Genomic DNA, 16,686 nt, shown 5'->3' on the forward strand with positions numbered 1-16,686 from the left:
ACACAAGGTGAATCAAGTACATCGCAACAACAACAATAAAAAACACGGGTTGCACGTATATACGGTGAACTTTTTTCGCACCGTACGTAAGCCAACCGTGCTAATCGGAGATGCACAGATGGAGCAGGCAGCGCGTGACACGACCGGGTCTCAGCCACGCACACAACACCACAGACAAAGATCCCCCGTATAGTCTGAACAAGCTGTTGGGGCAAGCACGGCACGCGAGGGGGTGGGTGGCCAGCACCACGCCCGGCCGCCTTTGTCTCCCCAGCAGCGATGTTTACACACCGCACCAGGTACTCATTTGAGGCTGAGTCGACCTAGGGGAGGCCCAGGACCGGTTCAAATATTCGTCACTGGGTGTTGGCCGTGAGCGGGAATCGAACTTGGGTCGCTGGGTTCGTAGAGCAGCGCGCTAACCGCTGCACCACCGCTCCCCACATCACACAACAACACACCAGACAAATTAATTGTGATGCCTAATTACTGAGACGACGGCCACCACCTCTCTGATTTATAACGACCGGGGGGGGGGGGGGTGGTGGAAGGAGCGGGATGGAGGAGTAACGATGAGGACTTTGACGTGGGAGGGTAATAGGAGAAGGGGGAATGGTTTAAATTTGACAGCGGCGTGACACTCGCGGCGCGCAGCCGCCTCCAACGACCGCGACACCACGCGGCAGACGGCGAACAGTCAAGGTGGACATTGTTGAGTTGGGCGGCACCATCTCTCTCATTTGTGCAGTGCAAGCAGCAATGACAACAACAACAACACAAGAGGCAGGAGTGGCGTTATGATGTAGCTTTGAGGGCAAAGACGTGTACGGAAATACGAGAGATGTTTTTGGTAGAGTGGGCAGAGGCACTGCCGTAGCTCGGCAAGACAACCCCCCCCGTATGGCATGAAGAGACTGTTGGTGCAAGTGATGTTAGCGAGCACACGAGGGGGTGGGTGACCAAGACCACGGCCGGCCGCCTTTGTCTCCCAAGTGCCGATGTTGACACATGGCACCAGGTACTCATATAAGGTTGAGTCGACCTAGGGGGGAGGAGGCCCATGACCGGTTCAAGATAATCGTCACTGGCGTTGGTGGCCGTGAGCGCGAATCGAACTCGGATGGCCGGGATTTGCCAAGCAGCGCGCTAACCGCTACACTGCCGCTCCCCACAGACACACACAAAAACACACAAAGACACACACACAGACACACAAAGACACACACAGAGACACACACACAGAGACACACACACAGAGACACACACACAGAGACACACACAGAGACACACACAGAGACACACACAGAGACACACACACAGAGACACAGACACACACAGACACACACAGACACAGACACACACACAGACACACACACAGACACACACACAGACACACACACAGACACACACACACAGACACACACACAGACACACACACACAGACACACACACAGACACACACACAGACACACACACACAGACATACACACACACAGACACACACAAAGACACACACACGCGCGCGCGCCGCCTCGAGTAGCGCAGCCCCGCGCGGATCGACACGGAGACTCGCTGCTTCGCACGGCACAGCTCTGATGATAACGAGTGGAAAGTGGTTTTCGCGGCTCGTGTAAGCGGTTTGTTCAGCTGATTGAAGTGAGGTTGTTCTAATGCCCTTCCACCAGTCGCTGAGATGAGCCGCCCCCCCCCCATCGCTAAGATCGGGCCACCTGAGCCCATTCACTTCCCCCGTGTTTTCCCGGAGAACAAAAAGCGGGGGGGGGATAATATATTTTTGTTTTTTAATCTTTATCTGAGCATAAGCACACAACGCGCACTCGTGAGCAGTTTGAAAGCGGCTCGTTCCGTTTGCTTTGCGGAGCATCGCTCTGTTTAATTAGCCGTCGAGGGCTCGCACGGCATGCGTCGTGTCATCTGTAAACAAATGCGTGCGCGAGGGAGATCATTGAAGGTGCTATAGATTATCTGTCTGCACGGCAGCGGAGACCTTTATTTGCTGCGTATGTACGTTGAACTTCTTTTAGCACCGTACATAGCCAACCGTGCTAACCGGAGGTGCTATGAAGAAGGGTCCTGGCCAGGAACGTCGCCTATTTATATATTGTTTTTACTTTTAAGGCCAATGTGGCGTTGAAGAGATGTGAGGTTTGCTTAGATGGCTGTTGGACCGAGTTTAATGTCTCATCGGAATATTACTGAAACGAGTAAGAATACCGGAATGATTGCACATTCTGGGTCATTTTATCACTCGCCGAATAATCATCGTAAGTTTGATTTATTAAACCGTAGGATTGTGAGATATGGCAGGCGGTTTGGAAAGGTCTTCTTCATGCCGCAGTTTATTTTCCATGGCTGATGAGGAGACCTATTATTATTGTTGTTGTTGATGATGTTGTCGAGATACGCCCGCTCCTGAGGTGCACGTGACAATAGCCAGATCCCTAGCGAGAGGTAGGTATCCTAGATGCGGTGCGACCGGGCGTGGATTATATTTTTGGGTAATCGCTTCAGCTAAAATCGAACCATGGGTAGGGCCCCCATTGAGCACCGCAATGAATACAACTAACCTACATTTTTATTTTTTATTTTACCAGGTAAGGTCAGCTGAGCTTATATAGCTCTTTTTTTCAGAAGCGACCTGGCCACAAATGATCACTCAACGAAGCGGCTTACCACGTGTAAATGTATAGCAGCCCAACACTCTAAACGCACGTTGTTTCTAAATGTGGAGGGAAGAAGCGGAGAACCCGGAGAAATATCCACGCGGTCACGGGGAGAGACACTCCAAAATATAGAGCAGGCGTCAGGGTCGGGATCGAACCCATGACCTCCTGCATACCAGGGGAGGTTGTTAACATTTCACCACCGTGAATATGTGCGACCACCACCACTTTTCCCTCCCTCCCCCCCCCCCTCCCTCCCTCCCTCCCTCCCTCCCCCTTACCTTTCGATGAGCCGTGCGTCGCCTCCTCTGGTTTTCGAACTCTCCCGGCCTGGGGGCTCCTGTGAGCGACGTAGCCCGGGGGGGGCCTCAAGCCCTCCGCAGGGGGCTGGGACCACAACTCGCGTCGCTGCGCGTGGGGTACCCGCGCCTCCACGCCCCCCGCGCTCAGCGTCCCGGCTGGGTTCCCCGCTGGGGTCCCCGCTGGGGTCCCCGCCGGGGTCCCCGCCAGGGCGCCGCGGCCGAAGCCGTCACTCAGAGCTCTCTTCATCATCATTGCCGGGCGCCTACGGCTTCATTGAGGGAGACGGCGTGGGTTGGACGGGGCGGTTGTGGCGGCCGGAGGAGGGAGGACCTGCCGAGGACAGGAAGCACGAGACATTGGTGGGGTTGCTACGGGGGGTGGTGGTGGTGGTTGGTGGGTAGTCGTGTGCGATGTGTGCGTGGCCGTGGTGTGTGATTCACACCCAACGCACTATCATCACGATCATTACCATCGTGCTGTCGTAATCGTTATCACCGTCATCGTTCTCAGAGAGAGAGAGGGAGAGTCATCATTGTGTTTTCTTATCAGTGGCATATTTATGAAGTTAAGCATATTTTAATTCAGCTGAAAGTGTGTTTTTATTGAATGCGTATGCATGACATGCACTGTAACCGTCAAAGGTAATGGGTGAGTGAATGAGGGAGTGGGTGAGTGAGTGAGTGGGGGAGTGAGTGGGAGATTGGGTGGGTGAGTAGGTGAAAGAGTGGGTGAGTGAGTGGGTTGAAGAGTGGGTTGAGGACTGGGTGAGTGAGTGGGAGATTGGGTGGGTGGGTAAGTAAGTGAGTGAGTGGGTGAGTGATTGGGTGGGTGAGTGAGTGGGAGATTGGGTGAGTGGGTTGGTGGGTGGGTGGAAGATTGGGTGAGTGGGTGTTATCATCATAATCGTCAATGTCACCTTATATTTGGTGACTGAGCGAATGTTATGAATTCTAATGATATCCTAATGAAGGGCTATATCACACATACAGTCGTGTATAATGGTACAACAAAAACAATTGTTAATACCAATTAAAACATTGTTTGTCACGATGCACATACGGCTTGGAGGTTAATTGGTTTCATTAATGGCGCAATGAGAACTCACAAGTTCGACATCGTTTGGAGTTTCGTGGTGAACACGCATATCCTAGCCGCGTCATCATCATCAGTGAACCAGGAAATTCCACTCCCGTGAACGTGTGACGCTAAAGCCGATAAAAAGCTGTCCAATCCCGATGCAGGTTGCTCCGAGCTGAGTCATAACATGCTACTACAAAGAAGACATTCATCCAGCAGTAGATTGACAACGGACGGTACATCGATGCCTTTTGTATTGTATTTACATAAAGCAAAGACACTGCATCATCCTTATCATCATCATCATGGGTTTTGTCAAATCGCATATTTTCACGTAACATTTTGCCGCTCAATTAACATAGTTGAGTTGTTTTTTCTGCTTCTGTCAACGTTTACGACTTGTGCACACACGGGCGTGTATTCGCCTCGGGTACGCACGCACGTTTGTTGAGTTTCTTTTGCTACGTAGCCAACCGCGATGATCGGAGGCGCGGATAACGAAACACGAAATCCATGAAAGAGCACAATAACAATTTACGACTTTGCAGCCGTGGTCACGCCTCCGATGTTAACATTTATCCCACTGGTCATTTCATAACAGGGAGCGACTCAGACAGGTTACGTGATTTTTAACACTCATCAGCTGCCACGGCTGAGCAAGTAAGTGAGCGTGCACGCGAGGTTGGTGCCGTAGCGTAGCGGTTAGCGCTACGCTGCGCTACGAACCCGGCGACCCGAGTTCAATTCCCGCTCACGGTCAATGCCAGTGACGATTATCTGACTCGGTCCTGGGCCTCCCATAGGTCGACTCAGCCTCAAATTAGTACCTGGTGTGGTGTGTAAACATCGCCACTGGGGAGACAAAGGCGGCTGGGCGTGTTGTTGGCCACCCACCCCCCTCGCGTGCCGTGCCGGCCTTCGTGGATGCTTGCAAAAAGCACTTGCCCCTACAGTCTGCTCAGGCTATAGGGTAATCTTTATCTTTGTAGAGTATGTCGGTATGTGTGGAGGGGTCGTGAGGAAACAGCAGGGGAGAAGAGATGCAGGCGACAAAAAGAAGCGAATAGCAGTTGCCATCAACTGATATTCACACAAAGCCCACAGTCGCCTATCACGTCTCGCGAATGTATTTTGACGGTGAACTGAGACGAGAGGGCCAGAATATAAAACACTTGTACTGAACTTCTTTCGCACCGTACGCAGCCAACCGCGCTAATCGGTAGGCGCGGGGCAAGAACATCAAACTAAACACGACAAAAAAGCGGTTCTAAAGAATTTCGTTTTCAATCGAGATTTTCTTTAGGACTTTTTTTGTTTTTGTTTGCACAAATGCACCGAGACGGAGTGTGTAGGTGCACGCCTTCTACACGTTGTTGTTACGGACTCCCGAACTGGACTATTCATCTGTTATGATGATGCTGTTGTTGTTGTCGATTATGATAATAATGGTTTTTTTCCCCCCTCTCTATCGTCATGAGCACATTGACAAACGTCCCGATAAGGCATTGAGTGCATTCCCGTGCGCGAGCGAGGTGTGGTTGTCAATCTACAAGTAACGGCGACGCGAACGCCACCTGCCTGGAACCTCCCTCGACGTTAATCCGGGGCTCGTCCCTGCGCAAAGACATCCAGCCCAGAGCGGCCCCCACATCCCATCGTCTCAAAGAGTCAGATGGTGACACGGGGCGCGTTTCGCGGTGTTGATGGGGGGGGGGGGGGTGGTGAGATCGGACGGAATGAAACGATGCAATGTAACACGCGGGATGATGCACCTGCATCGCAGCAGAGCGGGCATGACGGGGTGACAAGACATGCAGACAGATACACGGACAGACCGGCTGATGTATGAACGGGTGGGCAGACGGATACGCAGACGGACGGACGGATGGATAACCGAACAGAACAATATACACAGGTAGAGACTAGGACGAATATGCCCGCAGGCTGCCAGATGAACGCACGGATGGACAGACAGACAGATACGTTGACTGAACGGACAGATAGGCAGACAGACAGACATAGGACGGCTAAGCATGTCATGAGACGACACCTACCAGCGAGTCGTTTATGGGTCTTCAGATCGGCGAATCTCTGCGCTCCCGTCTCGCCGGAGGCTGACCTCGCCACCCCGACCCGTGCCTTGCAACGCACGCCGCCACTGCCGCCACTATCGCTGCTGCTGCGGAGTGTGGCATGTGGCTCCGGAGTTTACGGTTGGGGAGCAGAGCTTTGAGGGAGGGAGGGAGGGAGGTGAGGGAGGAGGCGGTGTTGGTGGGTTGGAGGGAGCCGTGTTCGCTGGTTGCTCCGGCGAGAGAGAGAGAGCGAGCGGGGATGAGGGGGAGGAGGAGGAGGAGGAGAGGGAGGAGGGCGATCTGCACCGATGGGGAGAGGGGTCGCTAGGGAGGGGAGGTCGGAGCGAGGGGACGCGAGGCACCCCGTGCTTTGGCGGGCTTAGTGCCGCCAAGAGAGCGAGAGAGAGAGAGAGGAGGGATGGGGGCTAACGGGGGCTACCGGACCCACGGACAGGGAGGGGTGCTGCATGGGAGCAGACAGACGATCGCCGCTCCGGGCACCGCTGTGCTGGTGGTGGTGACATTGCGACGATCGATGGCAATGGGCTCGGCGCGTTTTTGTTACTCACATCGCTGTGTAAAAAGAAGTATCTGCAGAGTCGGCGATCCGTGAACTTAAGTCGGAATAGTCCGAAACGCTTGGCGAAGTCGCGTTATTCTCACCTTACTCTGTCCTCGTTTTTTGTGACTTTAATATAAATATATTTCTATAAATGTGTTCCAATAAATCAGATTGTGTATAGGCGCACCATGTACTCTCGTGGTAGTGCCTTACGCCGATTACCCATCCTCCAATCCAGCCCTAGCAGCGTTTCAAAATACTGTATAGAGTGAGACATTTTAGCCCCGTTCGGATTGATCCATTTATAGATACCCCACTGATTTATATAAATGTTTCTTCCCCCGCCCCTCTAAAGATATTTTATTACGGTGAAAGTGATGGGTCCATATTTTACAGAGGAACATGGTCAAGTGTCTAACGCGTATGTTGAGATTGGTGGGAGACATATTGAGGCATTGAAATAAAACGCCGCTTTCTATATAATATCCCCCTGCTATCGTAATGGGTATCTATAAATGGATCACTCTGGATATAATGCGCTGGTGTTTTAGGCACATGGTCCTTCCTCAAAGCACAGATATCAACGGTACACCGTGGTGAGCTCAAACACTTTAAATAATGTTGCCACAAACGTAACAATTATAATTATTTATCTCGCGTTAACTGTAGTGTATAGAAACTTCAAAGCGCCTTAACAATATACCGTGTGAACACCGGTGTTGCTGTACTAGTAACGAATTGGCACGTTCTGTTTACGTGACACACCTTCTTAATTGGGTGTGTCGGGTGGTGACGGGTTTAACGACACATTTATATATTTACGCGATCTGACCGCAAAAACCTGAATTATGGATGATATTGGTCACGAAAGCCTCCCACGTGTTAAACCGTGTGATCACCTTTGAGTTTATATGTACGGTATGAACAGGGCATGGGACGTTTCTTACCAGTATCAAAATATAAAAAGAAGTTTGACCCTTTCTGGCAATAAAACAGTTGTGTTAAGATGTTAAAACACCAAACTAAAACCTTTTGCAGGGAATCATGTCTGCATCAACCACATATTCTTGTGGTGAACATGCAACAACAAAAAAAAACATTCTCTGGTAAAGAAAGCTGTCTCTGGTGTGGACCAATCAGTTTCAAAGACAATAAATATACTATCAGAGCGTGTGTTTTTGTTTGCATAATCACCCACAAGTATATGTGGTTAATGCAGACATAATTTCCTTGCAAAAGGTTTCAGTTTGGTGTGTAAACATCTAAACACAACTGTTTTATTGCCAGAATGGGTAAAACCTATTATTATATGGTATGAATGTGTTCACAGGTTTGAAGTGTAACCACTCTCAGCTACGGCCCACGCAGAAAGTTACATCTTTGTGCAAAAACTAATGAGGCTTATGGAATGTTTTTTCTCTTCCAACTGAAGAGTCGTTGCCCCTAAACGTTAGTCCGTTACATTTCTGGTTTGAGTCTGCTCGGTCAAAAAGATGTGTTGCGTTTGTTTTTAATACATAAATATACAGTATACCGTTTAATACTCAACTGAAGCATTTGTCATTGTGACTATAAATGTGTCTATACTTGTGAAATAATACCCAAATAATCGTAACAGATTTAAATCATCGTGCAACGTTCATTCTTATAGAATTCGAAGTGATTTTCCTGAATGTTTATTTGCTGTGCATGGATAACGACCGGGATATATGTACATATATATGTATGAGTGTGTGTGTTTACATGTTTAAACAAAGTCACAGTATTAATATTATTATCATCACTAATGACGCGGGTGAAATCGTTCAATCGCATCTCTATTCTGGCCCTCGCCACTGCTCAATTGTAATCGCAGACGCGAGACTTTGTCTGCAATCGCAGCTCCAGTCACCGTGCTATCGGCCCGCACGCACTCTCTTGCAACTTATAAAGTTAAACCCCCCCCCCCCCCCCGTCTTACTGCCCTGACCTTGGTGCACAAGACGCTAATAACGCAAGGTGAGCACATTCGCCAACAGCGCTGCGCTAAAGACGAAACATGATACTGCAGCTGATCGTCTCCCTAATATCAAAGGGGTCATTGCCTGAAAAGTCGCTCATTATTATTATTATTACAAATATTTATTTATGGAAGTTTTATTGACACATTGGTTGAGCCATTGTTATATACATATATGGTACGTATATACGTGGTTGTTTCAATAAGTGAAGACTTTATATTTTTGTAACCTACGTAAATGCGATGTTCATTAAAACAAATGATAATTGCGTAGTGGACGGGGAATAACCGAGGTACTGTACACTTGGTCCCTCTGCTTTTCAGATCGGTCACTAGATGGCAGAAGTATCACGTGATCAACCCTGATGGCACCCTTGCCCAATAGCACATCAGGAGAGCAGCAATTCGATTATTGTTGATTGTCTCGTGAGAGTGTAAAATAAATACGAATGAACATCGTCTTTAGAACATTTCGCAGTGAACCTTGCCATGCTCCATTCAGTGTGTCGCTATACTGCGGCTTCATTCTTTGATACATCACAGGACCAAAAAAAAATTAATACTGTAGCAGTTAACTGTCCTTATAACATGTATATGTGATACGTCTGGCATCTAGCGGCAGAATCAGCGTTACAAATATTGCATTTCATTACCAGGGCCATGTTCCTTTTAGCTACTCAACTTTTACTCTTGATCGCATTCACATCGGGTTACAGCAACGTCATTGACATTTAAAGAAACGCATTCGTGTATTTATGCTTGAGTGAAATCCCGTGCACGCAGCCTTTATTTGTCAGCGGCGGTGAGCGTTTGATTCGGAAAGAGTGCTCTCCGTAGAGCAGTGGTTCTTCTTAAGCTGGGGTGCACGCATCCCCTGGGAGTGCGAGATGCCCTGTCTGGGGGTGCGAGACATGGCCTGATTTTCTTCAGAAGGTAAATAATCGAAAACACAAATCAAGCACGGGAAAGTAAGTTACAACTACTTTGTTTCATCAAGCCCGATGTATTTATTAACATCACAGGTGTTTCAACAATTGAGAACCAAAGGGGTGCAAGGCTGCAGAAAAGGTGAAGAACCACTGTCGTAGAAGATTGTGAAATTTCCATGACTGGATCAGGGCCACGACGGAGCTGAGCGTCGACTCCCCTTGGCACGTTGAGCAGAGAGCACGCACTGCGACCCGCGTGTGTATCAACATCGTCATCATCACCATCACGAGTCCCGCCTAGCACTTTGAGTCAATCGACACGCAGACCCCCCGGAGCTTACGGGTCACCCAGGTTCATTCCTTTACTCCAGCCTTGGTTATCAATCGTCAAAAAATATAATGTATATTGTTAATAAATACATAGGCTTGATGAAACAAAGTAGGTGTACTTCCGTGCCCGTGCTTAATTTGTGTGTTTCGATTATTTACCTTCTAAACAAATGTTTGGCCACGTCTCGCACCCCCAGAAAGGGCATCTGGGCACCCCCCCCCCCCCCAGGGGCTACGTGCGCCCCAGGCTAAGAAGAACCACCGCTCTACACGGACGGGGTCGGGGTCGCGATCGGCACGGCCGGCGACGCGCGCTGGCCGAGCCTGCCGCGTTCTCGTTTGCTGGTGGCTTTGTGTGTTTCATATCGGAATCGCCTCCAGTGCTGTTGCTGCTGTCGGCAATAAAATTTGTTTAAAAGTAAAAAAGTTTCGTCTCCGCGACGGCAGCACTCAAAGGAGCCCCATGATGCCCACACACAACGGCAGGAGGCCCGAGCTCCTACAGTATTCACGTGTGCTGGTGTGCGCGCGCGTGATATACTTGCGAAGCGGTGGTGCAGCGGTTTCCGCACTGCGCTACGAACCCGGTGACCCGAATTCGCTTCACGCTCACGGCCACCAACACCAGTGACGATTATATGAACCGCACCTGGTCCTCCCCTAGGTCGACTCAGCCTCGAATGAATACCTAGTGCGGTGTGTAAACATCGCCACTAGGGAGACAAAGGCGGTCGGGCGTGGTGCTGTCCACCCACCCTCCACGAGTACCATTTTGGCCTTAATAGGTGTTCGCTAACAGCACTTGCCCCAAAAAGTATGTTGAGGCTATACGGGAGATCTTTGTCTATACAGTACTGGGGAGCAGTGACGCTGTGGTTAGCGCATTGCGCTTACAAACCCGGGCGACTCAAACTTCGATTCCCACCTTACCGCCAATAAAAGTGGCAGTGAATATTTGAACCGGTCCCGGGCCTCTCCTAGGTCGACTCAACACCTCGTGTGCCGTGCCGGCCGGCCTTCATAGGTGCTCGCGAACAGCACTTGCCCCATAGAGTCTGTTAAATGTTAAATGCTATAGGGGAGATATTTGTCTTTCTTGTCATATATACACACACACATATTGTGGGTGGCTCTATCAGCCCGACTACCTGAGTTGTATTCCCGGCCACGGCTCAAACATTCGCGGCGAGTGATGTATCAACGGGTCACCGTTCTGCCTGGGTCGACTCGGCTTTAAATGACTGCTCGGGACGGTGCGATAACGTCAACGCTGGGGAAACAAAGGCGGCCTGCGCGTGCTGTGACTGACAGCGTCTGCACAACGAAGTCTATCACGCAGTATACGGGGGTGGTAGGCGGGGGGGTGGATCTTGATATATGTTATGTTCGTACACATTTGTGTGCATCTGTTTCACGTTTACCTTCTAGTCAGCACGCTGCGGCAACGAACCCGGCGACTCGAGTTCTAAACCCGGTCACGGTTAACCATGAGCGGCGCGTGGCATGCGGCCCGCTCGGTGCGATGCAGAACGACACCCGCGCGCGGTGCTTGATCACGGCAGTGACATAACTCGGCGCATTCGTCAATAACAATGCGGCCTGAAAAAAGGGAAAATTACATATGATATCCAACGTTTCGGGAAATGGCCCTTCTTCACGGCAATGCCCTACGAAAATGGGCCATTGCTTGAAACGTCGCGTATTATATATATCTTTCCCTTTTATGGCCACAGTGTTACTGACATGTTGGGTTGAGGTTTTCCTTTGCTGCTATTTGTGCTCGGGCACCACTGCCAACGCAGTATCAGCATCGCCACGTAACCTGTCACATGGTGCGTGTGCGCGTGTGTTGTGTCTTGTCTGCGTCTTCCACAGCTGCGGTGTGTAATGTACAGGGCCTGCGTGTACGGTATGCGTGCGTTAAAGGCGTTGCGAAGCAAGTCGTCACTAGTCTCTGCTTAGTGATCATATATATACACGTGTCATATATTAGCAGATATGTACAAAGCACAAACTCAATATCAGTCACAACAGGCCGGCACGCTGTTTCGGCAAATATTTTGGCACGCCACATCCATTTTTTTAAAAAAATTCTAATCAACCTGTTAATAGGCATATAGCAATAAAGGGTACAGTACAATTAACATAGTATTTATTTTGGTAGATGTATGTTGTACTCTCGTGGTAGTGCCTTACGCCAATGATTCCTACACTCCTTAAACATGCACTGACCAAACATACCAATACAGGATAGTCCTGAAAGTGAGTCTTGAGAATCAGCGAATATTTTGCGGATACACAAGTAACTTAATTATTGCTATTATTACTACTACTACTTAAGCTGCCCAAAGCAATATCAGTAATGACAAATCAATGACAACAACCGTCATGATGATGGGCCAAAAATAACCATTGTTGTACGTGGCTTCTTTTCATGTATTTATTGAAAAACTCAAAAGATGAATGTATCGGCAAGTTACCCAATCATTTATGATTGCGTTGCAGAACGACATACAATTGGTGTGTGTAACCGAGAGCCGCAGATACTCTAGACCGGTGTTCTTCACTAATTCTCAGAGGGGGGCCCCACTTCCGCCGATACGACATCAACAGTGTGAGGGCCCGTCAACACCATTTGAAACCATTGGGGGTTTGACAGCAGCACGATGGTGATGATGGGGGGGGGGGGGGTGTTGTCACGTGTTGTCTATTGCCGGGGGCCGCGATAAAGGCCACCAGGGGCCCCCAGCGGCCCGCGGGCCTTGCAGTGAAGAATGCCGCTCGAGACCCTTCTCACTTCTCACGTTCCCTCGTCCTCCTCCTCCTGTTCCCCTGGCGGGAGACACCAGACTGCGCGCGTGAATATTGACGCTAAACCAAACATTCACCATGGAAAGCCACGCCAAGTCTCAACAGCGTCGTCTTTGCACGGACCCTGCCCGGGTGCCCGAGCACGTACAGGCCTTTGTTGCGTGAATTGGACACCGAGCGGGGTGGGGGGGGGGGTTATTGACCATACTTCACCACGCTGGTCCTTACGAGTTGAAGGTGGGGGAGACGTAGACGTGCAGGGCAACGATTGATTTGCTCCACTGCCCTCTGCTGTGCAAAATGTAACCCCGCAGCCTATAACACCTGTTATGCAAACAATATACAGGTTCAAGAAGGGTAGTTTACGAGATCCGACAAGTTCAGGAGTCTTCCGAATGATTTTGTCATGAATTCTACTTTTATATGGTCGACTAATTACATTTTGAGTATTTTTATTGATCTTGTCCTTCAGATTAGATTGAGGACAGACTTGGTGGAAAGTGAACGGTCGTTGCGCTATTGAATGAGTCGCTGCCACCATACATATGCGAAGTTTTTCTCCACCACCATTGGAACTTACTACTATAATGAGCCCAGAATGTCTGTGTGTCCCGCGCGTGACGTCACTCCACGTCGAGCAGCCCCCCTCATTAATAATCATGAGCAGGTGACGTCACTCCACATCGAACAGCCCCCCTCATGAATGATCATGAACAGGTGACGTCCTCCAAATGAACACCCCCCGCCATGAATAATAATTAGCGGGTGACGTCACTCCACATGGGGGGGGGGGGGGCGAGGCGCCTCCCCCCTCCTCGGCGTCAACTTACAACCCTCACTACAAAGGCAGAACCCTGACGTCACGCGATCTTCGTAACGCTGTTGAGACATAGAAGTAAAAAGGACGTCATGATGAACAAGGGATTATAACCTTGAAGGGTCCGTCCATAAATGACGTCACCTAGGGGGGGGTTGTGACGATGTTTGACGAGGGGGGGGGTGAGAAATGTGACGTCACATACAAATGCGCAACTTTAAATAAATATAGACTACACGTTCTATTTAATTAAATAGACTTTTTAATAAATGTTTTCTCCTACAACATCGGAGTGCAGCGCTACTTTAAAAACGCACTACAATGACAATAGTTTAAAGCGATTTGAAGCAAGTTTTATATTTTTTGGGGGGGGGGGGGGGGGCAGAGCTTTGTGACGTCATATTTGAGGGGGGGTCTGACTTTTTGTGACGCCGTGTGACGAGGAGGGGGGGGGGTCAAAAATCATCCAAAATCGCGTGACGTCATTTATGTGGACGGCCCCTAAATTAAAAAAAGTCTGTGTCACCGCGCCCTTCCAAACTGCACACGAATGGATGCAATGAATATCACGTCGCGGTCTGCTTTTCGCTTGCAAGTTTCATATTTACTGCAATGCACCCGTCCTTGGACGGGCAAAAGGCTAGTGTGGAATATTCACCATTGTCTCTGTCCTTCAACCAGTCCATGAGCAATGGCCTCATCCAGTACTTGGTTAAGCGGGAAAACTGGAAGTATGAGAGAAAACTTATGAATCCAAGAGGAAACATTCAAATTCCATGCAGGTAGCCAGTGAGAAGCCATTTTGGTGGCGTCATGGCCAGTCCTAAATATATCCTAAATCTGGCAGCAATGCACCATTAAATGGATTGTCAAAATCAATAACCATTCATCATACGTTTCTGCAGTAACAGGTCTCCCGAAACGAAATGTGGTATTCTCCGTGGGCTCACACCTAGTAGAATAAAAGGACAATCAGAATTGTTAATGATACTAATGACCCATGCGGTGTAGGTTTACAAGTGTGTCACTCTCACTTTCCACAACTTGCCTTCCATAAACCAGGGACAGATTGAAATGACTGGCAGTGCAAACGATTACTTGTACACATGCAGCCGCTTATCAATCCGCTGCTGCATATGGGCCGACCCACACCGTTGGGAGGGCCGTAAGCGATTATTTTACCATACTTCACGCTGGACAATGCGGGTTGCTTAAGGTTGGTGAGCGTCGCCGTGTGATCATAGAAAGTACAGTACAACAGTGTGTTTTTGCCGTGCTGCTCTCTGCTGCGCATAGCTGGCATGGACCTGGGTCCGGTGGCCAGATGTTCATTCCCTCGCCTGGTATTCAGGAGGTCGTGGGTTCGATCCCGACCCTGACACCGCAGTATATTTGTGTGTCTCTCTCTTGCCCAGTGGTTGCGTGGATTTTTCTCCGGGTCCTCCAGATTTTTCCTCCACATTTAGAAACGTGCGTTTCGAGTATTTGGCTGCTATAAATGTCCACACGATAAGCCACTTCGTTGAGCTATCATTACTGATAGCCAGGTCGCTTCTGAAAAAAAAGAGCTACATACGCTCAGCGGGCCATACCTGGTAAGATAAAAAAAATAGTGGAGTCTAGTTGTATTTATTCCGGTACTCAATGGGGGCCGTACCCATGGCTCAATATTATTCTGGGTCGGCGACCCAAAGTTACAATCCGCACTCGGCACACCGCATCGAGTATATCTCCCTCTCGCTTGGGAGGTGGCTATTGTCACGTGCCACATCCGGAGAGGCCTATCTCGGCGTCACATAGTTTAGTTTACTTGATAGCTATGCCACTGCACAATTTACAACAACCAAAAAAGAAAACAACCCCACAACTTTACACAATCAAACAACGACAAAATAACATCACCGAGAGCGGCACGGCGTTCAGCGCCAGAGGTGGCGTCGCGTCCTCGGAAACGCGGCGACGTTCTCGCGCTAGGCGGACCGAGTCTTTGTTCCACGATCCTCGCACACGGAAGCCACACGGAGTCGCCATAGGAACCGCGGGCGGCGTGGAGCCGCGCGCGGCTCGGCGGGCACGCGGTGGTGGCTCCCGGTCTCCGGGGAGGCGAGAGAGAGGGGGCGGGGGGGGGCTCTTCGCTCTTCGTGCTGGGAGCAGGCGACGGGCCGAGGTGCTATGTCAGACGTTGACTCTAATAATAACAACTAAAAATTCTCACAGATTAACAGCCATTTGTAGACTCCACTGCTGGATGAATTCCTGGCCCCCTCTCCCTCGCCCGCCCGACGACTCCTCCCCCCCCGACCCCACCTGCCGTGTTGGCCGTGGGCAGAGGTTGGCAACCTGTGAAGGACCGCTTCGTGACGTCATTCACATTGCATTGCGGCTCGTGAATTATTATGGGTGGGGTGGTGGGATCGTCTGATGGCCACTGAAACAAATCAACAAATTGTCCACACGTTAAATGTTGACGCGTGTGCGATGCAGCGTAGGCTCTGCTGTGCCAAATGCGCCCGGGTGTCGATGTTGTTCCACTTGCGGGACTTTGTGTCCCCCGCCCCCAGCTCATGTTTTTTTTTTATCACGTTATTTCCGCATATATATGCACGGCGAACTTCTTTCGCACCGCACGTAGCCAACCGCGCTAAATCTGAGGTGCGGTAATGATAACTTACAGCTCCTTGTCGTTGCACTGCCGGATGAAGGACCCCACTTGGCTGTGTGGGTCGTGAGAGCTCTCACCACGTTTGGTCGGTGAGGGTTGATGAATGTGGAGTTAGCGCAGGGCCGGTTCAGATTCCACTCGCCACTGATTGTAGCCGCCGTTGAAAATCTACTCCACGTGGTCAGGTTCGTAGTGCAGTGCCCTTACAGTCGCGCCAATGTCCACCCCGCCTTGCTCCATTTGACAATAACGCGATGAGTATCACAGCACTCTCCCCCCGCACCTCCGATTAGCACGGTTGCCTACGTGCGGTGCGAAAGAAGTTCAACGTTACGTACGGCCGACACGCAAGCCCTGCGTTAGACACGCACGGTCGATGCCCCCCCTTTTGGCCATGATTTTGTTTGTTGTGGTACGGAGTTAGACTGTTGGCCTTAATC

General features: G+C 50.1%; 1 protein-coding gene across 2 annotated transcripts in view; it reads right to left on the minus strand.

The window, feature by feature from the left end:
• LOC116948872 (zinc finger protein GLIS3-like) overlaps positions 1 to 6,385 on the minus strand; it is a 72,112-nt gene extending 65,727 nt beyond the window's left edge. The window contains exons 1-2 of one of the 2 annotated variants that reach the window (XM_032966067.2): positions 6,119 to 6,385; positions 2,966 to 3,317 (exon numbers count right to left, since the gene is read on the minus strand). In XM_032966067.2, coding sequence (XP_032821958.2) covers positions 2,966 to 3,239 — 274 coding nt within the window. In that variant the 5' untranslated portion in view covers positions 3,240 to 3,317; positions 6,119 to 6,385. The remainder of the gene's footprint in view (positions 1 to 2,965; positions 3,318 to 6,118) is intronic. The other variant, XM_032966068.2, reaches the window with a different exon arrangement.
• Positions 6,386 to 16,686: the final 10,301 nt, after the last annotated feature.

This window comes from Petromyzon marinus, chromosome 35, assembly GCF_048934315.1.
Source record: "Petromyzon marinus isolate PM22_M1 ecotype Great Lakes invasive population chromosome 35, UKy_Petmar_22M1.pri1.0, whole genome shotgun sequence".
Lineage (NCBI taxonomy): Eukaryota > Metazoa > Chordata > Hyperoartia > Petromyzontiformes > Petromyzontidae > Petromyzon > Petromyzon marinus.